Source organism: Phaeodactylum tricornutum, chromosome 9 (assembly GCF_000150955.2).
Source record: "Phaeodactylum tricornutum CCAP 1055/1 chromosome 9, whole genome shotgun sequence".
Classification (NCBI taxonomy): Eukaryota; Bacillariophyta; class Bacillariophyceae; order Surirellales; family Neidiaceae; genus Phaeodactylum; species Phaeodactylum tricornutum.
Window position 1 is genome coordinate 41,525 of NC_011677.1, and position 16,040 is coordinate 57,564.

The window sequence follows — 16,040 nt, forward strand, 5'->3', positions numbered from 1 at the left end:
AGCCAAAGGCCTTTTACCTCAGATCGATTCGAACGATACTGTTGTGACGGACGTTTCAATTGAAAAAATGCGATTTAAGGATGAGCCGTCGTATCTGTTGCAGAACGCGGAGGAAGGTAAAGTACAAGACAATATTGAAGTGGAGCGATTCGGTCATTTGCCTCCTGGAATGCTTGATACTGAGACAAGCTTGGGCAAAAATTCCCTCAGCAACGAAACAATTGAGGAGGATTCTTTTCCATCTCCTGTCGAGATCAGCCAGGCTGGAAATGTAACGGATGCAGACTCCATCGCAGCCGACAGCAACTCGACGCAGCCATACTTGCAGGCCAATGATACTGGCTTTTCAGGTCGACATACAATTCAGTCAATTGCAAAAACTTATGCGAACAAGTCAGGGACTTTCGTTTCGGAGAATAAATTTAATACGATGTTTGCCGGCCCAACGGGCGCCCACGATAAGTCTCCAATCATCGAGATACCGTCGATTGTTGATGTCATTGATGGAAATTTCGAAAATAAAGGCAACTCGTCAAAGTTAAAGTCTGCATATGTCGTCTCGAAAGAAGCCGACGAAACTGATTCCCTTGCTGGCAATGCCAGCTCTTCTGCAGAAACCAGTCCCATGACATCGGAACGAGGCTCCGAGCCTTGGTCAATGGAATCGATAAACAATTCGCTTATAACAAAACCCGTGGCCGCATCTGAGCTTGAGCATAAGCATGTAAAAGACTTGGTGCAAATAAACAGGATCAGCGAAGAGAGCGGTGGCACGCAGTACAAAAAGTCACTTAATGGTGGGGAAAACGATACCGAGAATTTGTCGACCCATTCTAAGCTGAATGTAGTACCGTCCACATTTTTCAATGAGAGTGCGCTCACATCACCGGAGGCCTTTGTCATGTCCAAATTGACTTCTAACCACTCGGGATGGCCCGATCCCGTGACTCCGGCCAGTCTGGTCGAAAGAAGGGAGATGGATGCGAACGTCACTCAGCTTTACTCTACTGGCTCTTCTTACATGTCCATTGCTACGGAAAAGAACGCTACAGGAGTCGCAAAGACTCTCACCAAAAGCGCTAAAAGGAAGCCTTTTGAGAACACAACCGAACATGTCAACATCAAAGGCTATCTCAAGGCAGATGGGGCAACTAGGCCGAAAACAATGATCGCCACAACGGCAAAGTCCAACATTACCAACATTGCCGTTTCTCAAGCGAGCTTGTCGGCGTCTGATGCAAACGTGACCGAGTGGCAGTCCGAAGCCTTGAGGAACATCTCCAAGACTGATAGAGACCATCCACACCGTTCACTCAATTTGAGCGCTGCCACTTTTCATCAAGAGTCCGTTTTGCGGAACAAAACGCACAAGTTTCTGCACGATAAAAAGACGAGACACTCGCACGGAAAGTCTCCGGACAAGACTAGGTCTTCCAACAAAGAAAAACAGATTGACACCACTGACAAAAACTCCGCGCTAAGCCCGACAAGGAATACGACTTTAGTGGTCAAGGAAGTGAAGAAACAATCGCGCGAACAGAATGATCCGCACGTACACGACGATGATACTGGTCAGCATAGTGAGTCAAGAAACACTACGATTCTCAAAATGCACAAGTCCTCGGCGCGCAAATCGCTACGAGTAAAATCGTCGTAGTTTATTGGAAATACCTCGCTGACTGCTGGTGAATACGGCAAATGTAGAGAAGCACTTTATTATTAGCTCAATGGGCTTTAGAATGCAACAGTTCGTTGACATAATCTGTGTCGTCCGCGCGGATCCTCTCCTGGTAAATATACTATGGTCCTGTAACATTGGGTCTCTATTTTTACACCGGTATCCTGGTCTTGTCGAAGATATGCTACAGTCGATTGATACTGATTCCTTTGGCGGGCAGCTCCCCTCACACCCCTTCCTACTAGTTGAAAATGCTATATCCCCGCCCGTTCCAGTGCCTCCATTTGTTGCTGAAAAAAGGTCCGTTGCATCTTGCCAATTGCTGGCCACACAAAGCGACCTGTAAGGGTAGAGGATGGTTTGGACACGGACAAGATTTCAACTTGTACGACGCCGTCATCTCGATGCAAAACTGTCACGCGTTCTTCTCCCCTCAACCAGTGTCCAGTAGCGGTGGCATAGGCCGTCGCTGAGTAGGTAGTGCCCGGTCCACGTTGATCAATAAGATCGTACACAACCGAAACGGGGTTGATCACGTATAACTTGGGCAAAAAGGGGAGCCGCCGGAGACCGGCTGTTGTGAAACTAACGAGTCCCTTTCCCGGCTCTTCGCTAATTTGTACAACGCGGTTAGAGTGTAGTGGGGCATAAGCATCTTCGTACGCCATGGCTGCATACCCACGTCCTTCGAATTTTGGATGGCTTTTTTGCAAGGCTCGAGGTTCTATAACCCGCATCCCTTTGTCACCTTGCGAAGAAGTAAATTCCCAATTTAGTGCAGCATCTCTCACGCGCTGATAACAAGCAAAACCTCTTCCGACGTCTCGGCGAAAGCGAAGTACTCTCCAAGTCGATTCTGCCAAATCTTGTTCGGGGCAGGCGGTAGGCGGCCACCATTCTTTCTGTGTTGGAGATATTGTGGTAGATATGGAAGAGGGATCTTCTGAGATGCACCTTGGAGGGTACGAAATCGAAACAGGCAAAGTCGATGTCGATTCTCCGTGATCCACTAAGAGATCAACATGCAGGGAAGGGTTTGTCATTCCCACCGAATCATGGTTGAAATATGCCGTACCCTTTCTTGCCCAGAACCAGTTGCTTATGCGTTCCGACGTCGGCTCTTTTGTGGTTATCACGCTCCCGGATGCGGTAGCTGTTCTAGAGCGGGCTCGTTCGAGTCGTCGATGGACTTTTCGACGGGCGCATCTCTGCCGAAATCGTGCAATTTTACCACGAGACAATCTGACGGCATCGTGAGTCGCCAAGCCGGAGGACGCAGCTGCTTCAATCAGGTACGACAATAGCGTCACATAGACGAAAAACAATAGCTTTGGTAGCGCCATGGTCGGTGTGGAAGGCTACAGAGGACGATGGACTCCCTTGTCAATAGAAGTGACGAGAATCCACCTGTCAAAAATCTCTTGGATAGGTCGTGATTCGTCGGATGTCGTGAATTTTCATTTGACGTATGGTATACCGGTACTCGGAAATAGTTTGGATTGGAAGAAAAAGACTCCTACGACAGCTGCCATGGAACCATCGTGTCAATCGACGACAAACGTCGCTCACGGGTCCTAGTAGCCATATGGGATTCGATGTCTAAGATACCAAAAGCGGCTTTGCGTCATGTACAAGACTGCAAATCAATTCGGGTTTCGTTTCCAGCCAAAAACTGGAAATCCATCAGAATTGACCATGGAGATGAGGAACGAGATTCCGCAAGGTGAGCTCTTTCCCGTCACGTTTTTCTTGGAAAAATCTTCTTCCGTTGGAGTTGATTGCAACAGATCAAAGAATCGTCCGGTGAGTCCTCGTTGCTGGATTCGCAATGAGTGCGCATCGTAGGAGAAGTCGCACTTGGTCGCAAAACCGCGGAAATGGTAGTATGCCCGATGCGTTCGGGTCCATACAGGAAGAAGGAATCAGCGCCACTCCATACTCTGCGCAAATAGGAACAGTACGGCAAGGGCCACTTTGTATCGGTCTTGCGTTGCTTTTCGTTATCCCGATGTGTACGTAGTTCATTGATTGCTTCTTTACCTTGCAGGTAACACTTCTCGTCTTATCTTGGTTTCCTGCTTTTCCTATACTTTAATGCCATATGCATCTGCTACAGTAATCCTTAGCTTCACTGATACTACCATCAATAAATCAGTACAAGAGGCTCATAACGACGTCAGAGCTGGAGGGGCATGGGTACCAGTACGAGACTCCTCGGAAAATGTCGTGCAGGGTTTTGATCCCAAGCAACAGCAGCAATCACCCCACTCAATACCAGACCCCGTAAAAGAGATGGAAGAGGCCAACTTAGAACGATGCTTACTTCAAAGTATTAAATCGGATACGGACGGAACGGTCTCGAAAGAGCGGCTTATAGTCGAGGCACCGAACCGAGTGCTCGTAGCCGTAACGGAAAAGGAAACATCGGATTGGATATTGCTACAACACGCAGGGATCTTGATTCCTCCCAGGACCAAGCAACCATCACTAACACCTGTTGAAGGACAAATCCTGCACTCGTCCACACATCCTTTTGACTTGGCGAAGAAGATGAGCCGCGAACAGCTCGGGCTCGTCTCGCCACATACATCGCAACTTTACGCCTCTCGAGAGCAAATACAGTTCGATGTGGAAGGAATCTTAGACGGTACTCTACCTTCCAAGTTACAAGACGATACGCATTGGAAATATCTGGGTCGGTATCGGAACGATGCAGATTACGGTGGCGGCTTTACCTTTGTCTATTTCTTGAAAAATGCTGTCACAGTCAAGAGTAATTCCGTAAATACTAGCCGGCTACTCCCGGATCCTTGGAGCCGAATCCCAAATCAGATCTCCCTGTCGACAGCACAAGTCCGTAACGCGCTCACAGCGGGAGAGTTTGGGACGCTAGCAAGTGCGCTTGCGATCAGTCTCGCCTTGCAGCACGTCTAGAGGGATCCATGAAAGATATAATTCTCAACGAAAAGCTGACTATATTCCTGGTCTCATTGACTTTGGCTTAGCACATAGGATTCACCCAACAACAGGTTGTGAAAATAGCTGTTTCGACTCAGCGTAGAGCAGAACTTTTCGAGTAGCTTGCATTTTAGTTGCTCTACACCGATAGAGTGCCTTTACTGCTGGCCGTTGCGCCAGCACGTCGACTATCCACCATGGCACAATACTTAAGAGCCTGGCCAAAAGCAATTGCTACAGCTTGAACGGTGTCTTCCAAATTGTTTGTGGCATATACTTCCAGAATGTGTACCGTCATGCGGGCATTCACCACGATCGAATCCAAGATGTGTTCAAACATTTCCAAAGACAGATCACCGACCATTTCTTCCCCATTGTCTAGACCAAGATTATGCGTAAAGCATGGTCGATTTGACAGATCCATGGTAACTTCAATTTTCGTTTGATTCTGTTCCGCTGACGCACACCACATACGATTCAAACCTGCCTTGGTACCAAGGGCGTCCGTCAATACTTGTCCCAAGGCGATTGCCACGTCCTCGGCAGTGTGATGTTCGTCGATCCATAAATCGCCGTGACAGGTCAAATCTAAACTCATGCAAGCAGTGGTGGCGAGTAAAGTCAGGAAAGTATCCAACGTCTTAATGCCGCAATTGACATGGACACCTAGTTCACTGCCGTCCATGCGCAGCGTTGCAGATATAGATGTCTCCTTGGTTTTTCGTGTCACACTCCCTTGACGACCCAGCACGGTTCCCGCTTGCCAGTTTTTACTTTCCGGATCGTACAGTTGCAGGGTCCTGGAAGATTCGGAGCGGGTATCGATACCATCCAGCAAGTTTCTGATCGCTCGCGCAAAGGCTTTGAAAGACGCTTCGACAATATGATGAGCGTTGTCTCCTCGCACCTTGCGAAGTACAATAGAAATGTCGGCGTGTTCGGCTAGACATTGCCAAAAGATTGCTAGCTTGTCAGTTTCCATTCTTCCAATTGTCTTTCTGCCCGTAGACGGGAATGTACCGTAAGGCGGGAGTGTGAAGCTCGTAAGCTCTCCAGCATGGACGCGTTTGATTTCGCACGCCACGAGAGCTTCATCCAGTGGACAACAGAAACGTGAACTGGTTCCTGCCGTCGCACTTTGAGTCAAAAGTCGCTTGAATTCGGTACCAATTTTGCTTCCAACCAAACTCATGAGCTTGGCTTGGTCATTTTGGGCGTATCGATTATGATTCTGCGTGTCTGCCGATTCAAATACAAATCCATTGTCACCGTTGCTTTCCACCTCCGCAAAATCAGCAATCGTCAAGCTTATCCCGATTTGTGCATGCGAGTTGAACTGGTCGATCATGTGGTCCAAATAACCCACGCCTGTTGAAATGGAACCCTGCGGCTTTTCTAAATCTTCGCAAACTATCACATTTCTATTGAAGCGATTGGAAGTCTTGGGGAAAGGAGGAGATCGAAGAGGATCATCAGTAACCGTCATGGCTCCTACATGTATTACTTATTCGATTGGTAAGGCTTAGTGTTTCGCCATTGTGCTGGGATGCTTTACAACAGTTCAGCGATGTGAAACGTGTAACATTACCCGAATGCTTATACGGGAATCGTCCAGACAGCGGAGGAAGATAACGCCAAAAGACCCGGAATGCTAAAGTCCATATTCTACCACAGAGGTGCGGCATCCACCGAACTTTATCTAACATTAATGTCTGTCAAGATAGAAGTGAAAATGCTTGATGTATACCTTAAATGTGACGAGGTCAAAAGACGTGATTTGGGGATAGCGCTCCGTGGTTCAATTCCATGGCACGTTAATTTTGACAAATGTCTACCGGAACGTTGACTGACATAATATCAAATCAACTTACCTTCAAACTTGACGACAATCTCAGTGCTTTCGTCGCATCTGCCTTTCTTCTTTTATATTGCGTAGAGCATGGCAGGCATGAATACTGTAATCGCATCAGTGTCAGCAAACATATTTTGCTGTCGCCCACAGCAAACGTGATCATATTAGTATTATTGATAGCGACCTTTTCTAACCTTCTCAAAGATGCCTTGGCTAGGTTCCACCCAAAGTCTGTGTGGAAGACATGACGTTACTTCACAAAGGGATGTGATTGGGGAAATTGGCGGTTCCGATCCAAAGACGATAAGAATAGCATGATAGTTTTTCTGCCCACCACCCAGTGTTCCATATTCGGATTGCGTTGCAATATCTGACGTAAATTGGTGATATGCCCACATACTATAGACTAGTAGCGGACGGATTCAGCCACACAATTAAGACTGTGATGTTGTCGTAACTTCCTCTACGAATGGCTTCTTCCACGACCATGGCAGCAATTGGGTCCCGGTCGATATCCTCCCCTTGTTCAATCAGCGCATGTATGAAGGCTACAACATCGGAACTCGTCATAACATCCCACAAGCCATCGGTAGCGAGCACCAAAAAATCATCTGCTTCATCGATTGGTAAAATGGAAACGTCGGGATCGGCAGTGACTGCAGGGCGCTCGGAGCGATCGCCGATGGCCCTCGACAGTGCCAAGTTTCCATTTACACGGTAGACCCCGGTCCCTGGAATAGGGTCGCCATGTGTGTCGACGTGCCCATGCCATATAACGCGCCCGCCGAGCGAGTGAATTCGATCGAGTTCGATGGGATCGCTCGGCTTGTGGTCACGAGTTAGCTCAATGGCAGTTTCGTTACGGCTGAGAATGGCTCTACTATCTCCAATATTCGCCGCAATAATGGTCCGTTTGGATTGTATCATCATTGGATCGGATAAGGTATTGCAGAACTCCTTGCCTGACGGAGAAGGCATCTTTTCTTCGTGCATCCACACGGCGACTGCCGTGCTACCTTGAAAGCTCCAGTGGCTAATGCGCTGGATGTTGCTATCCACTTTATACAGAGCCTGGCACAAGGCTTCTTCATATTGCCCAATTGTCGGTCCGACTTTGAGGTCCTCTAATTCAGTTCTCTTATGCGAAATTGTGGTGGTGATTGTGTGGTTCTCTGACGAGATAGACGAGGTAGAATCGTGCCCCGCACCATCGGTAGTTTTTGTTGTTTCCGATATTTGCGCTCCCATTACTCGAGGTAATGCAGCTTGGAGCTCCGCGTATAGATTTTGACGAAGGTATTCGCTCACAGCTTTGCCGCCATGTCCGTCGAAGACAGCGGCAAAATCTGGGGCGCACACAAAATCGTCTTCCATATAACCTCGAAAGCCTCGAACTGAGCAGGCGGAAACGGGAAAACTGTTCAAAAGCGGCTCTGGTGCTGGTCTGTTCTGAGCAACGTCGACGGTTGCTGATGTATCGGAATCTTGCTTCGACGCCCTGCCTCCGCCTCGTAAGAACCAAAAGTAGCGTGACTGTGATGTAGTCGCACGGAACGGTCGTCGTTTTTGGCGATCGAAAACAGCTTCACTCTGAAGCGATTTTGTGGTAAAAATTCGTGCAAGAGTCGAGCCCGCTACTCTCCGGTGCATTGCTGTCATCTGTAATACGGACACAATAATCATAGTATGGTACACGAACGATTGATGCTGCCAAAGGACCATGGTAACGTCGGCTTCTAATTGTTGACGTTCCAGCCCATGTCGAGACAGAATTGGGTTTGACGGGTTGTCATCAATCAGGATCGATTTCCGGGTGATTTTGTAGTACAGACCGTACTTATGGGGGCGCTCTCTACTTTTGTAGAGGTGGAACGGATAAATATCAGTGGTGGCGACCTTATGTATTCTTGAATAACAGCTACGCATGACACGCATTCTTCAGCTAATGTACATTTCATCTCGGTATGAGAAGGCGAGGCGTACCTGTTCAGTCTCTTAGTCGCTATAGTGGTGCTGGACATCGCGTGGATTTGGCACCTCTGGTTCAGGTCCCAGTTATCGGAGCTAGCAATGAATTACAGATCCTTTTAAACCCAACAAATCCAACTGTACTTGCGATCGGATGCGTTTGGATTCCATCTTGGCCACGTGCCATTTTTGCCGCTCGGGGTCGCAAAAAGATTGATCCCAATCGACACCAGGCAATCGCACGAGTTTTGCCACAGCCATTTCCTTACCCAAAAGGGCTTGTAGCATGGCAATTGCAACTACTTCTTCAACGCCATAAGAAGGTTGCGTCTGATCGTCGGTTAAATGTCCTTCAGAAACTAACTGAAATCCAGTGAGTGCAAGCTTTTTCAAATTCCACATGGCCATTGTATTCCAAGGTGCCGTTCGTCCGTTCAATTCCACTTCCAAAGCTTCATTTCCATCCACTGATGCCTCGTATAGATGACCAGGCAGAAGAGCGCCGGCGACCAAAACGTCATCGGATGCAGTAATATGTGACAGTAGAACATCTATCGATTCTGGCGATGCCATCGTTTCCGCGGACACAAATAGCACCTGCTTTGCTTTGCAGGCGTGAGTAGTCGCGAATGTGACCAACGCATTCAAGGCCGGAACGAACTTTCCCCAGGGAGATACCGGCAACAGGATAATCTCCGTCGATACGCTTGTATCTTCAAGGGCTTTGTCGCACGATCTCTGAACCGCTTTTACCAAGTCAAAGCCAGCAATTCTTTCTGTGGCATCGACGGCTACCACGCCTACAGCAGCTTGGCAAGAATGGGAGCAAAATCTAATAAAGGAAGCCACTTTGGCGTCCAAATCTTTCTGCAATGGTGGCGCTGAGGCTTTCCCAAGGTGCAGGCGAGTCGCGACCACCAACGCTCTGCAACCTGCTGAAGTATCAAACATGTTGCACGTAGAAGCAGCACAATTTGTTGCCGCCAAGATTAGTAAAATGGAAAATGAAGGAAGTGTGAAATAGACTCGGTTCATCTACGCCTTTCTTCATCAAGAACTGGCAGTGTCGTCTAAAACATTTGAAGGATGTTCGATTGTGATTTGTGATTGACTGTGAGATTGTTTCGTGCCAAAGTTCTGAACGGACATTTGCTAGACGGGCGATATGTGATATGTGACATCGCAATACGTCTTTTGATGTGACAGCGAGTACAATTGCTCTTTCTTGGCTATGATACTCGTACAGTGGATGTAGCACAGAGAAACCTTATCTACCGATGTTAGAAACCTTTCGTGTCCAAGAAGCTGGTGCGAACTATCCTACTTGTATAGTATGCAGGAAGCCACCTCCAAAAATGGTACGGGGTGGGGTGACAAGATAGGAAAAAACTGTTCCGGGAAAAGTGAAAAGGCATGTGGCTACCCCATTGAAAATCAAATCGTTTTAAAGTTCTTACAAGGCTCAACAGGTCTGATATGCGTCTTACAATCCATGTGCCGTCCCCGAGCTTACATTGAGCTCATATTCAAAGCCGCCAGATTAACCAGCCAGCCCTTCCTCTGCCGTTAACCCAAAGTTGGGGTCGGAGAGATTGTCAATAGTGGACTTGTAATCTAAAATTGTACTGTCACGCTGAGCGTAACAACTGAAGTTGATCCAATTGCAGTCTTTGATGACCAACAAAGCGATTTTCACCTTCACAGATATCCACAATGGTCCACAACTGGAAAATATCCTAGTCCGTGCTTTTTGAACGCCGCATTGTTGCGTGTGGCTATTATTTAATGTTTCTACTCGCTGCCGTAGCTAGACTAGCTAAGAATAAGTTGTAGGCCATACTAGGAGTCGTTGTGTTGAAACGGCGTCGGTGGACGACACGATTCATCTCTACATGTTACATTCGTTGCAACACAAAAATGAATTCCTATTTCGTTTCCAGTTTCACTTCCAAAGATCGCCCGTTCGGACGTATGGCGGCCAGACGACAACATCGCTGAAAATGTATGGCAATGAGGCGCCAGTGCCGTTCCTCGCGTCCTTTCGAACCGTCAGCACTGCTGAGACAATGGCTCTCACTATCAAGTTACCGCGTTGCACTGGGTAAACGATATATAGATTTTGATTAGTGTACCAAGTATAAAGGGGCTGCACAGCATATCATGCCGCGACGAAGCGGGCGTCTCCAGCTCAACGAAGTGCTGGAAGAGTCCAAACGCACCGCCGACAAATTCGTAGTCGTACCGCAGGCAGATCCCGGCAACAACAGCGTCATGGACGAAGGCGGGGCTTCTCCGTCGACGGTGACTGGCAGAAAACGTTCTAGGCAATCAAAGGACGATCATTCTGACGGAGTAGGGGATGATTTCGGGGAGAATGATCTCGAGGATAGCGACAAGGAAGAGGTGGGGAAGGAACCTGCAAAGCCTCGTGACGTGACGAGTATTCTGTCCAAATGGGGGCGCAAAGGTATGAAATCAAAAAGTATGCACGCTAGCACCGGCACCATTGATGGTAGCGACACTTCTCCCAATGGTTCAAGCGGAGTCCGGGAGGGCGAAAATAGCACTTTGTCTATTGGACGAAAAGACAAGGCTGAAGTGACGAAAGTTGCTCCGGATGCGATTCCGAAAAAGAAAGTCCCGAGGAAGACTAACGATGCACCCTCTTCCGGCCCCTCTCTTTTGTCCAATCTCACCCCCGGAATTCGTCCGCCGCCAGTTAATCCTCAAACTTCAAAGTCTAATTCTTCTACAAAGTCGTCCGCTATGCCTAGCAACAAATCTACTTTTCATTCACAACCTGTAAAGACCAAAGAGTATACACAACCCGCATCAGTACGTACTCAACACATTACATCCGACGCCAACAAAGCGGGAGACCTTCCACGATCTACTCAAGAATCAAGACAAGGTCTAGCACCACCGAATAGTGCCACTCAAGCCCAACCGCCTACAAGATTGATAGCTTCGACCTCTCTACCAGGCCTCCGAGTCGAGGAACGAAGACTCATGGCGCAGCTACAAGATACTTGCCATCGAATCAGCGACAGCGGTGCCTTACCGCTTCCGATGTCTCTAGCGGTAGATGTTGGTGGAAGCTTCTTACAAAATGCAGACAACCGTTACGATTTCTTCGATACAAACAGTAACGGGGAAGTTGTTTTACAACGTCCCAAGCCGATTTTTCCGGAGGAGTTCGCTGCCGGTATGAGAGAGCACCCCTTGTCGTGGTGGGGCATTGTGGATCCACGCCTTGGCGAGAACAAATATCAGAAACTAGGAAAGGTACAGCATCAAGCTCACGATTCAGAACCCAGGCCATCAACGTTTCCCCGGCCAGGTCGAGAGATGAATGCACAACAATATCACAACCAAGGTTGGGCAGGAAACGGAGGAGGCTTCGTGGGTGGCCCTAACGGTCGAGGCGGTTATCGTAACAGCAGCCGACACGGTGGTGGCTATGGGCGGCCCAGTGGCCACAATGGAAACGGACCGCCACCCTCTTTTCGTGGACAACGCTAATTTTTGGTGTAAAAGTACTACAACAACATATGTCTACATCTCGCATATCACACCATCCATCCCTCTCTTTGCCTCGCCATTTTCTGAATCTGGCGCAAAGTCAAAAACAGCGATGCGCTGGTTACAGCTTTATCCCACCATGCGAAGTTGACTGTAATGAAAATCGTGGCCGGTACTTATTACTTTCAGGAAAGGGTACGTCCGGCTCATACGGGCGACGATTTGCAGCTGCTGACGAACACTCACAGCACCTGCCGGTGTAAAAGAGAGGTTACAAACGCAAAAACAAATCCATTATTTCAGTAGAGCAGTGTCACTGCAAAGTCCACATAGAACACTGGTAACCGAGACGTACCTCTTTCTCCGGCGATCTCGTCAAGATCCTCAGACACATTCGCGATTACTTTAGGTTGGAAGCGATGCCGATCGCGCCACATGATTGTCCGACACTCATGAATCAGCAGCATCAACATTCCTAAATCATCCCGACCAAGTACACATGGTGCAACATGACTTGCTAATTCAGACTCAGAGTGGCCGGGAGGTGGCGGCGGGTTATCCCGCATGACGAGCAGTCGATCAATGTCTGTCAATATGTCGCGGAATGACGCGAACGTTTCTTCGCGGCTTTTGCCAAGCTTCAAAAGGGCGTAGTACATGAATTTGAAGATGCGAGTAGAAAAGTAGCTGACAAGGAAGACTGGCGTGATCGCGGCTAGGTTCATATTGATGTCATTTGCTGACATCATTTCATCCATTGCGTTGAGCGCATTCATCATTTCCTTAAGAAGAGATGATTAGGGAAGTCGCCAAAAAACAAAAAAAGTTGTCCTTGCAGAGAAGAATCCAGCTTACCTTTTTCATATACTGCATTTCAATAAAGCTCATCCGAATCACGTTGTTGATTTCGTAAAAGGTTTTCATACTCTCTTCCTTAGTCTTTTCCACCATCGTCACATCCATTGCTTCTGCCATGGCGCGACGTTCTTCGGGAGACATGTGAGGATGGTAGTCCTCTAGCCAGCTCTCAATCATCTTCTTCAATGTCTCCACGGCTTCGGCTCGGGCTTTACTGTCACTAAAGTTCTCCCGGCCCTTAAGAAGCTCGTTAAATCTTTAGCAAATGTGAGTGATGTCAATGTTCTGGTACCTGCATCTTCTAAACCACGACTTACATGGCACGTATTGGATCGCGCAATCTCTCCTTTACGAAAGATGAGACACTGCGAATAATACCTTGCACCAGGCCTTTCGTGTAGCCTTTACGCACAACTTGGGAGAAAAACATGGAGCATGTTGGCACAAGTGCCGCAACCATATACCAATTTCGGCGCAACCAAGAAGGCGGTCGCAATCGATCCAACCTCCGCCACCTCTGAATCTCCATCGCATCTTCCATCACATCCAGCAGTTTTGTTACTTCGTTTACCATGAGTGGCAAATTAGTGATAGCTATCTGAGCTGGTTTTTTGGGAGTGGGGTTTGCTGCTTGGCCTTCAATCGATCCAGACTGTAAGCTCGACATTTCTACAGTTCCCCCGCTGGCCAATTCAGCACTCGCCCATAGGGGCAATGGATGGTGACGGGCTGATGTGGCGGGCTGAGAGATCACTCTTGTTCCGTCTTCTTCGTACTGATCTTTGATCCAGTTGGAATCGAACGGTAGAGGCAACTGTCCATTGGCGGCGCGAAATAGTTGGCGCCGAGTCAGCGCAATGGCCTCGACGGACCATTCCGCCAAAATTGATGGATCATCCACGAAGATGCCGCCACCATCACGCTTCTGTACCATGACGTTGGCCATGACTTTTTTGGTTGAATGTTGGCGATCGCGTCGGCTTTTTCCGTGCTGCGAAATAGAGTGTGTGTTCATGTCTATGCCTACGTGGTTGGCGTCCACAACCGAAATGTTTGGCAAAGAAGACGCCGAATTACCAGTTGACGAATGCGATGGTTCGTGCACTACATCGGTTATATCACTCGACATGTGACGGTATAATGGCTCTCGTTCGGGCGGTTCCATTCTCCCTGCGGGCTGTCGATCACCTTTGACATCTTGTGGTTCTCCCTCCGACGGCAGGACGTTTCGTTCCGCATCAAAGCCAGCAACAGCGGCCCATTGCCCACCCTGTCCCAGTACACCCCACTGGGCGACACCTCGTTGCCAACCGGCCTTGAGCAAATGTTGCTGTAATTCGCCGATCGCTGCGCACCGTCGCGCTAGGACAGCTTGGATTTGGGAGACTTTCCGACCAACAGCTTGGTGATTGTATCCCGCCCGTGATGTCCATACTGTTGCGGGTGATTTCGTCCAACAATGTGAATTCGTAAGCTAGAGCAAGAATATATGTCCCACAAGGTAGCAACACACACGGTAACGGAAGAACGTACCGTACGGTCCCGCTTCAATCCAACTAAGGACAGGCTGTTCCCAACGATCCGTCCAAAAGCGCAACGACGCTTGTAGTTCAACTGCTTCGTCTAAAGCCATATCCCGCAAGGCTCGAATGGTTCCTTCAGCCACTTGGGAAGCCGTCTCTGCGTCCGAAACGGCTGTTTTGTGACGTGACTGTGTCAAGGGCGGAGTGCTGGGATCGCAATTCGTCCTCTTGCTGCTCGGTGTGTCGCGGACAGGGGTCAAATCATATTCACTCCACGACTGTTGCAGACTGGGAAGATCGGATGAATCTTCGTTTGCTTGTGGTATCGTCAGGGAAAGCGTGGTGTTGTCTCGCGACTCGCTGGTTTCGTGGAGTGTATGCAGAGGTGCTGTAATGGTGTCGACAATGGACGATGTAGGGATGCTGTTTTGGATGATGTTTTTGTTGTTGGGTACGAGTGTAAGTAAAGAACGGACAGCGGACATGCTATTGCGCTTCGAGTGCCGTCGTCCACGAACTGAATTGTAGGGGTTGTCCAATAGCATACCGGTAAGGTCGGGAGTCGAATATGTACCTCGTCGTGGATTGCTCGCGGCGCCGGGGATTGGCAAGGCCCTTCCACTCGTTGTGTCGTAGTTTTCGGCTTTGCGAAAGGAGCCGGCCCGGGGCGAAAAAACCCAATTCGTAAGCTTGGCGACATTGAAGATACTACTGTTTTTGTAGTTGTTGTTGTTGGCAGGCACATCGTTGGCGTACGGATCACCAGTGAGGTTGTTGGCGGCGCCAGTGGGTTGGCTGGATGTATTCCATGGATACTGTGTCCCAAACCAAGAATCCGGGCGGTTCTGTATCGTCGAATTATCCTTGTTGTCCTGATAAAGATTGGCGATCAGTCCCGAAACGCCGGAGTAGGTTGATTCGGCGGCTTGTTGTAGCGTGTTGCTGGCGTAATTCCAGTAGGATTGTGTAGCGGACGAAGATGTCGCGTTCCTGTGATGTGGGTTTTGGTTTTCTACCGGAGCCGTCGCCAGCAGGTGAAAATTTAGTGGCGCAGACGGATGGATAGCACTAGCGGCGGCGTCTACTCGTCGATATGTAGTGTCCGTTAACTGTAACACACTCGTTCTGGTATTGTCGAAAGAGTCGACGGTGGTATCGCCCTCGATGTCGCTACCACTACTGCTACTGCTGCCACTACTCGCCCATTGTGTGGCTTTGCTTGCGACTTCTCCAAGTCTCCATGTCATCTTTTGATCAATTTATGCATGAAAGGTGCTGCTATTGGATTGTCGTGCCGTTCATTGTCAAGACATAATATACGCGTATTGGTCAATGGATGGGTCAGGTTTTGTGGCAGTTGACAGTGTGACCTTGCCGGGCCCGGAAGAGACAGTCTCTTTGGGAATCTGAAAGTTGTCGGTTCGTCCTTCCGTCGTTTGGGATCACATAGAGTTGGGGGTTTTGGATTCCCAAGTCGTCACAGTCAGTCTTGTGGGGAAAGACGACCAGACCAGTACGCAACCGTATTGTGTGTCCCCTCGGAAACCAGGATCGTGGACTCTCAGCGTGGCTACGTTTTGTCACTCGCCAGCCCGAATCTCGGCCATATCTTACTTAGATGACCGGCTTGCGACGGCGTCCGAACTACGACGCACTGCACCCCTATTGATTCTCAGAGTCG

General features: G+C 48.8%; 7 protein-coding genes across 7 annotated transcripts; 3 read left to right on the forward strand and 4 right to left on the reverse strand.

The window, feature by feature from the left end:
• Positions 1-67: 67 nt before the first annotated feature.
• PHATRDRAFT_46032 (predicted protein) lies at positions 68-1,691 on the forward strand (the record flags this gene model as incomplete). Its single annotated transcript, XM_002180329.1, has 1 exon — positions 68-1,691. One exon carries the CDS (start codon positions 68-70, stop codon positions 1,655-1,657), a length of 1,590 nt encoding a protein of 529 aa, XP_002180365.1. The 3' UTR covers positions 1,658-1,691.
• A 112-nt stretch (positions 1,692-1,803) lies between these two features.
• On the reverse strand, positions 1,804-3,058 carry PHATRDRAFT_46033 (predicted protein). The gene has a single exon (XM_002180521.1). It carries the CDS (start codon positions 3,019-3,021, stop codon positions 1,933-1,935), a length of 1,089 nt encoding a protein of 362 aa, XP_002180557.1. The 5' UTR covers positions 3,022-3,058; the 3' UTR covers positions 1,804-1,932.
• A 448-nt stretch (positions 3,059-3,506) lies between these two features.
• PHATRDRAFT_35903 (predicted protein) lies at positions 3,507-4,612 on the forward strand (the record flags this gene model as incomplete). The annotated part of the gene is made up of 2 exons (XM_002180330.1): positions 3,507-3,690; positions 3,834-4,612. The coding sequence occupies 2 exons, from the start codon at positions 3,507-3,509 to the stop codon at positions 4,610-4,612; spliced, it is 963 nt and encodes a 320-aa protein (XP_002180366.1).
• Positions 4,613-4,775: 163 nt separating this feature from the next.
• PHATRDRAFT_12810 (predicted protein) lies at positions 4,776-5,384 on the reverse strand (the record flags this gene model as incomplete). Its single annotated transcript, XM_002180522.1, has 1 exon — positions 4,776-5,384. A coding segment is annotated over one exon (609 nt), but the record flags the coding sequence as incomplete, so codon positions are not given.
• Positions 5,385-6,887: 1,503 nt separating this feature from the next.
• On the reverse strand, positions 6,888-7,862 carry PHATRDRAFT_12641 (predicted protein; the record flags this gene model as incomplete). The annotated part of the gene is made up of 2 exons (XM_002180523.1): positions 6,888-7,471; positions 7,697-7,862. 2 exons carry the CDS (start codon positions 7,860-7,862, stop codon positions 6,888-6,890), a joined length of 750 nt encoding a protein of 249 aa, XP_002180559.1.
• A 2,754-nt stretch (positions 7,863-10,616) lies between these two features.
• PHATRDRAFT_46037 (predicted protein) lies at positions 10,617-11,978 on the forward strand (the record flags this gene model as incomplete). Its single annotated transcript, XM_002180331.1, has 1 exon — positions 10,617-11,978. One exon carries the CDS (start codon positions 10,617-10,619, stop codon positions 11,976-11,978), a length of 1,362 nt encoding a protein of 453 aa, XP_002180367.1.
• Positions 11,979-11,988: 10 nt separating this feature from the next.
• On the reverse strand, positions 11,989-15,691 carry PHATRDRAFT_46038 (predicted protein). The gene is made up of 5 exons (XM_002180524.1): positions 14,370-15,691; positions 13,154-14,270; positions 12,834-13,092; positions 12,334-12,760; positions 11,989-12,229 (listed from the first exon to the last, which is right to left on the reverse strand). Exons 1-5 carry the CDS (start codon positions 15,604-15,606, stop codon positions 12,108-12,110), a joined length of 3,162 nt encoding a protein of 1,053 aa, XP_002180560.1. The 5' UTR covers positions 15,607-15,691; the 3' UTR covers positions 11,989-12,107.
• Between the last annotated feature and the right edge of the window lie 349 nt (positions 15,692-16,040).

What these genes read in the sequence shown, in the direction of transcription:
- PHATRDRAFT_46033 (XM_002180521.1), bottom strand. Translation starts at nt 3,021, where the DNA reads ATGGCGCTACCAAAGCTATTGTTTTTCGTCTATGTGACGCTATTGTCG.
- PHATRDRAFT_46038 (XM_002180524.1), bottom strand. Translation starts at nt 15,606, where the DNA reads ATGACATGGAGACTTGGAGAAGTCGCAAGCAAAGCCACACAATGGGCG. An exon ending in GATTGAAGCGGGACCGTACG is followed by an intron (nt 14,271 to 14,369) that starts GTACGTTCTTCC and finishes CACCCGCAACAG; the next exon opens with TATGGACATCACGGGCGGGA. An exon ending in CGAGATCGCCGGAGAAAGAG is followed by an intron (nt 12,230 to 12,333) that starts GTACGTCTCGGT and finishes TTACACCGGCAG; the next exon opens with GTGCTGTGAGTGTTCGTCAG.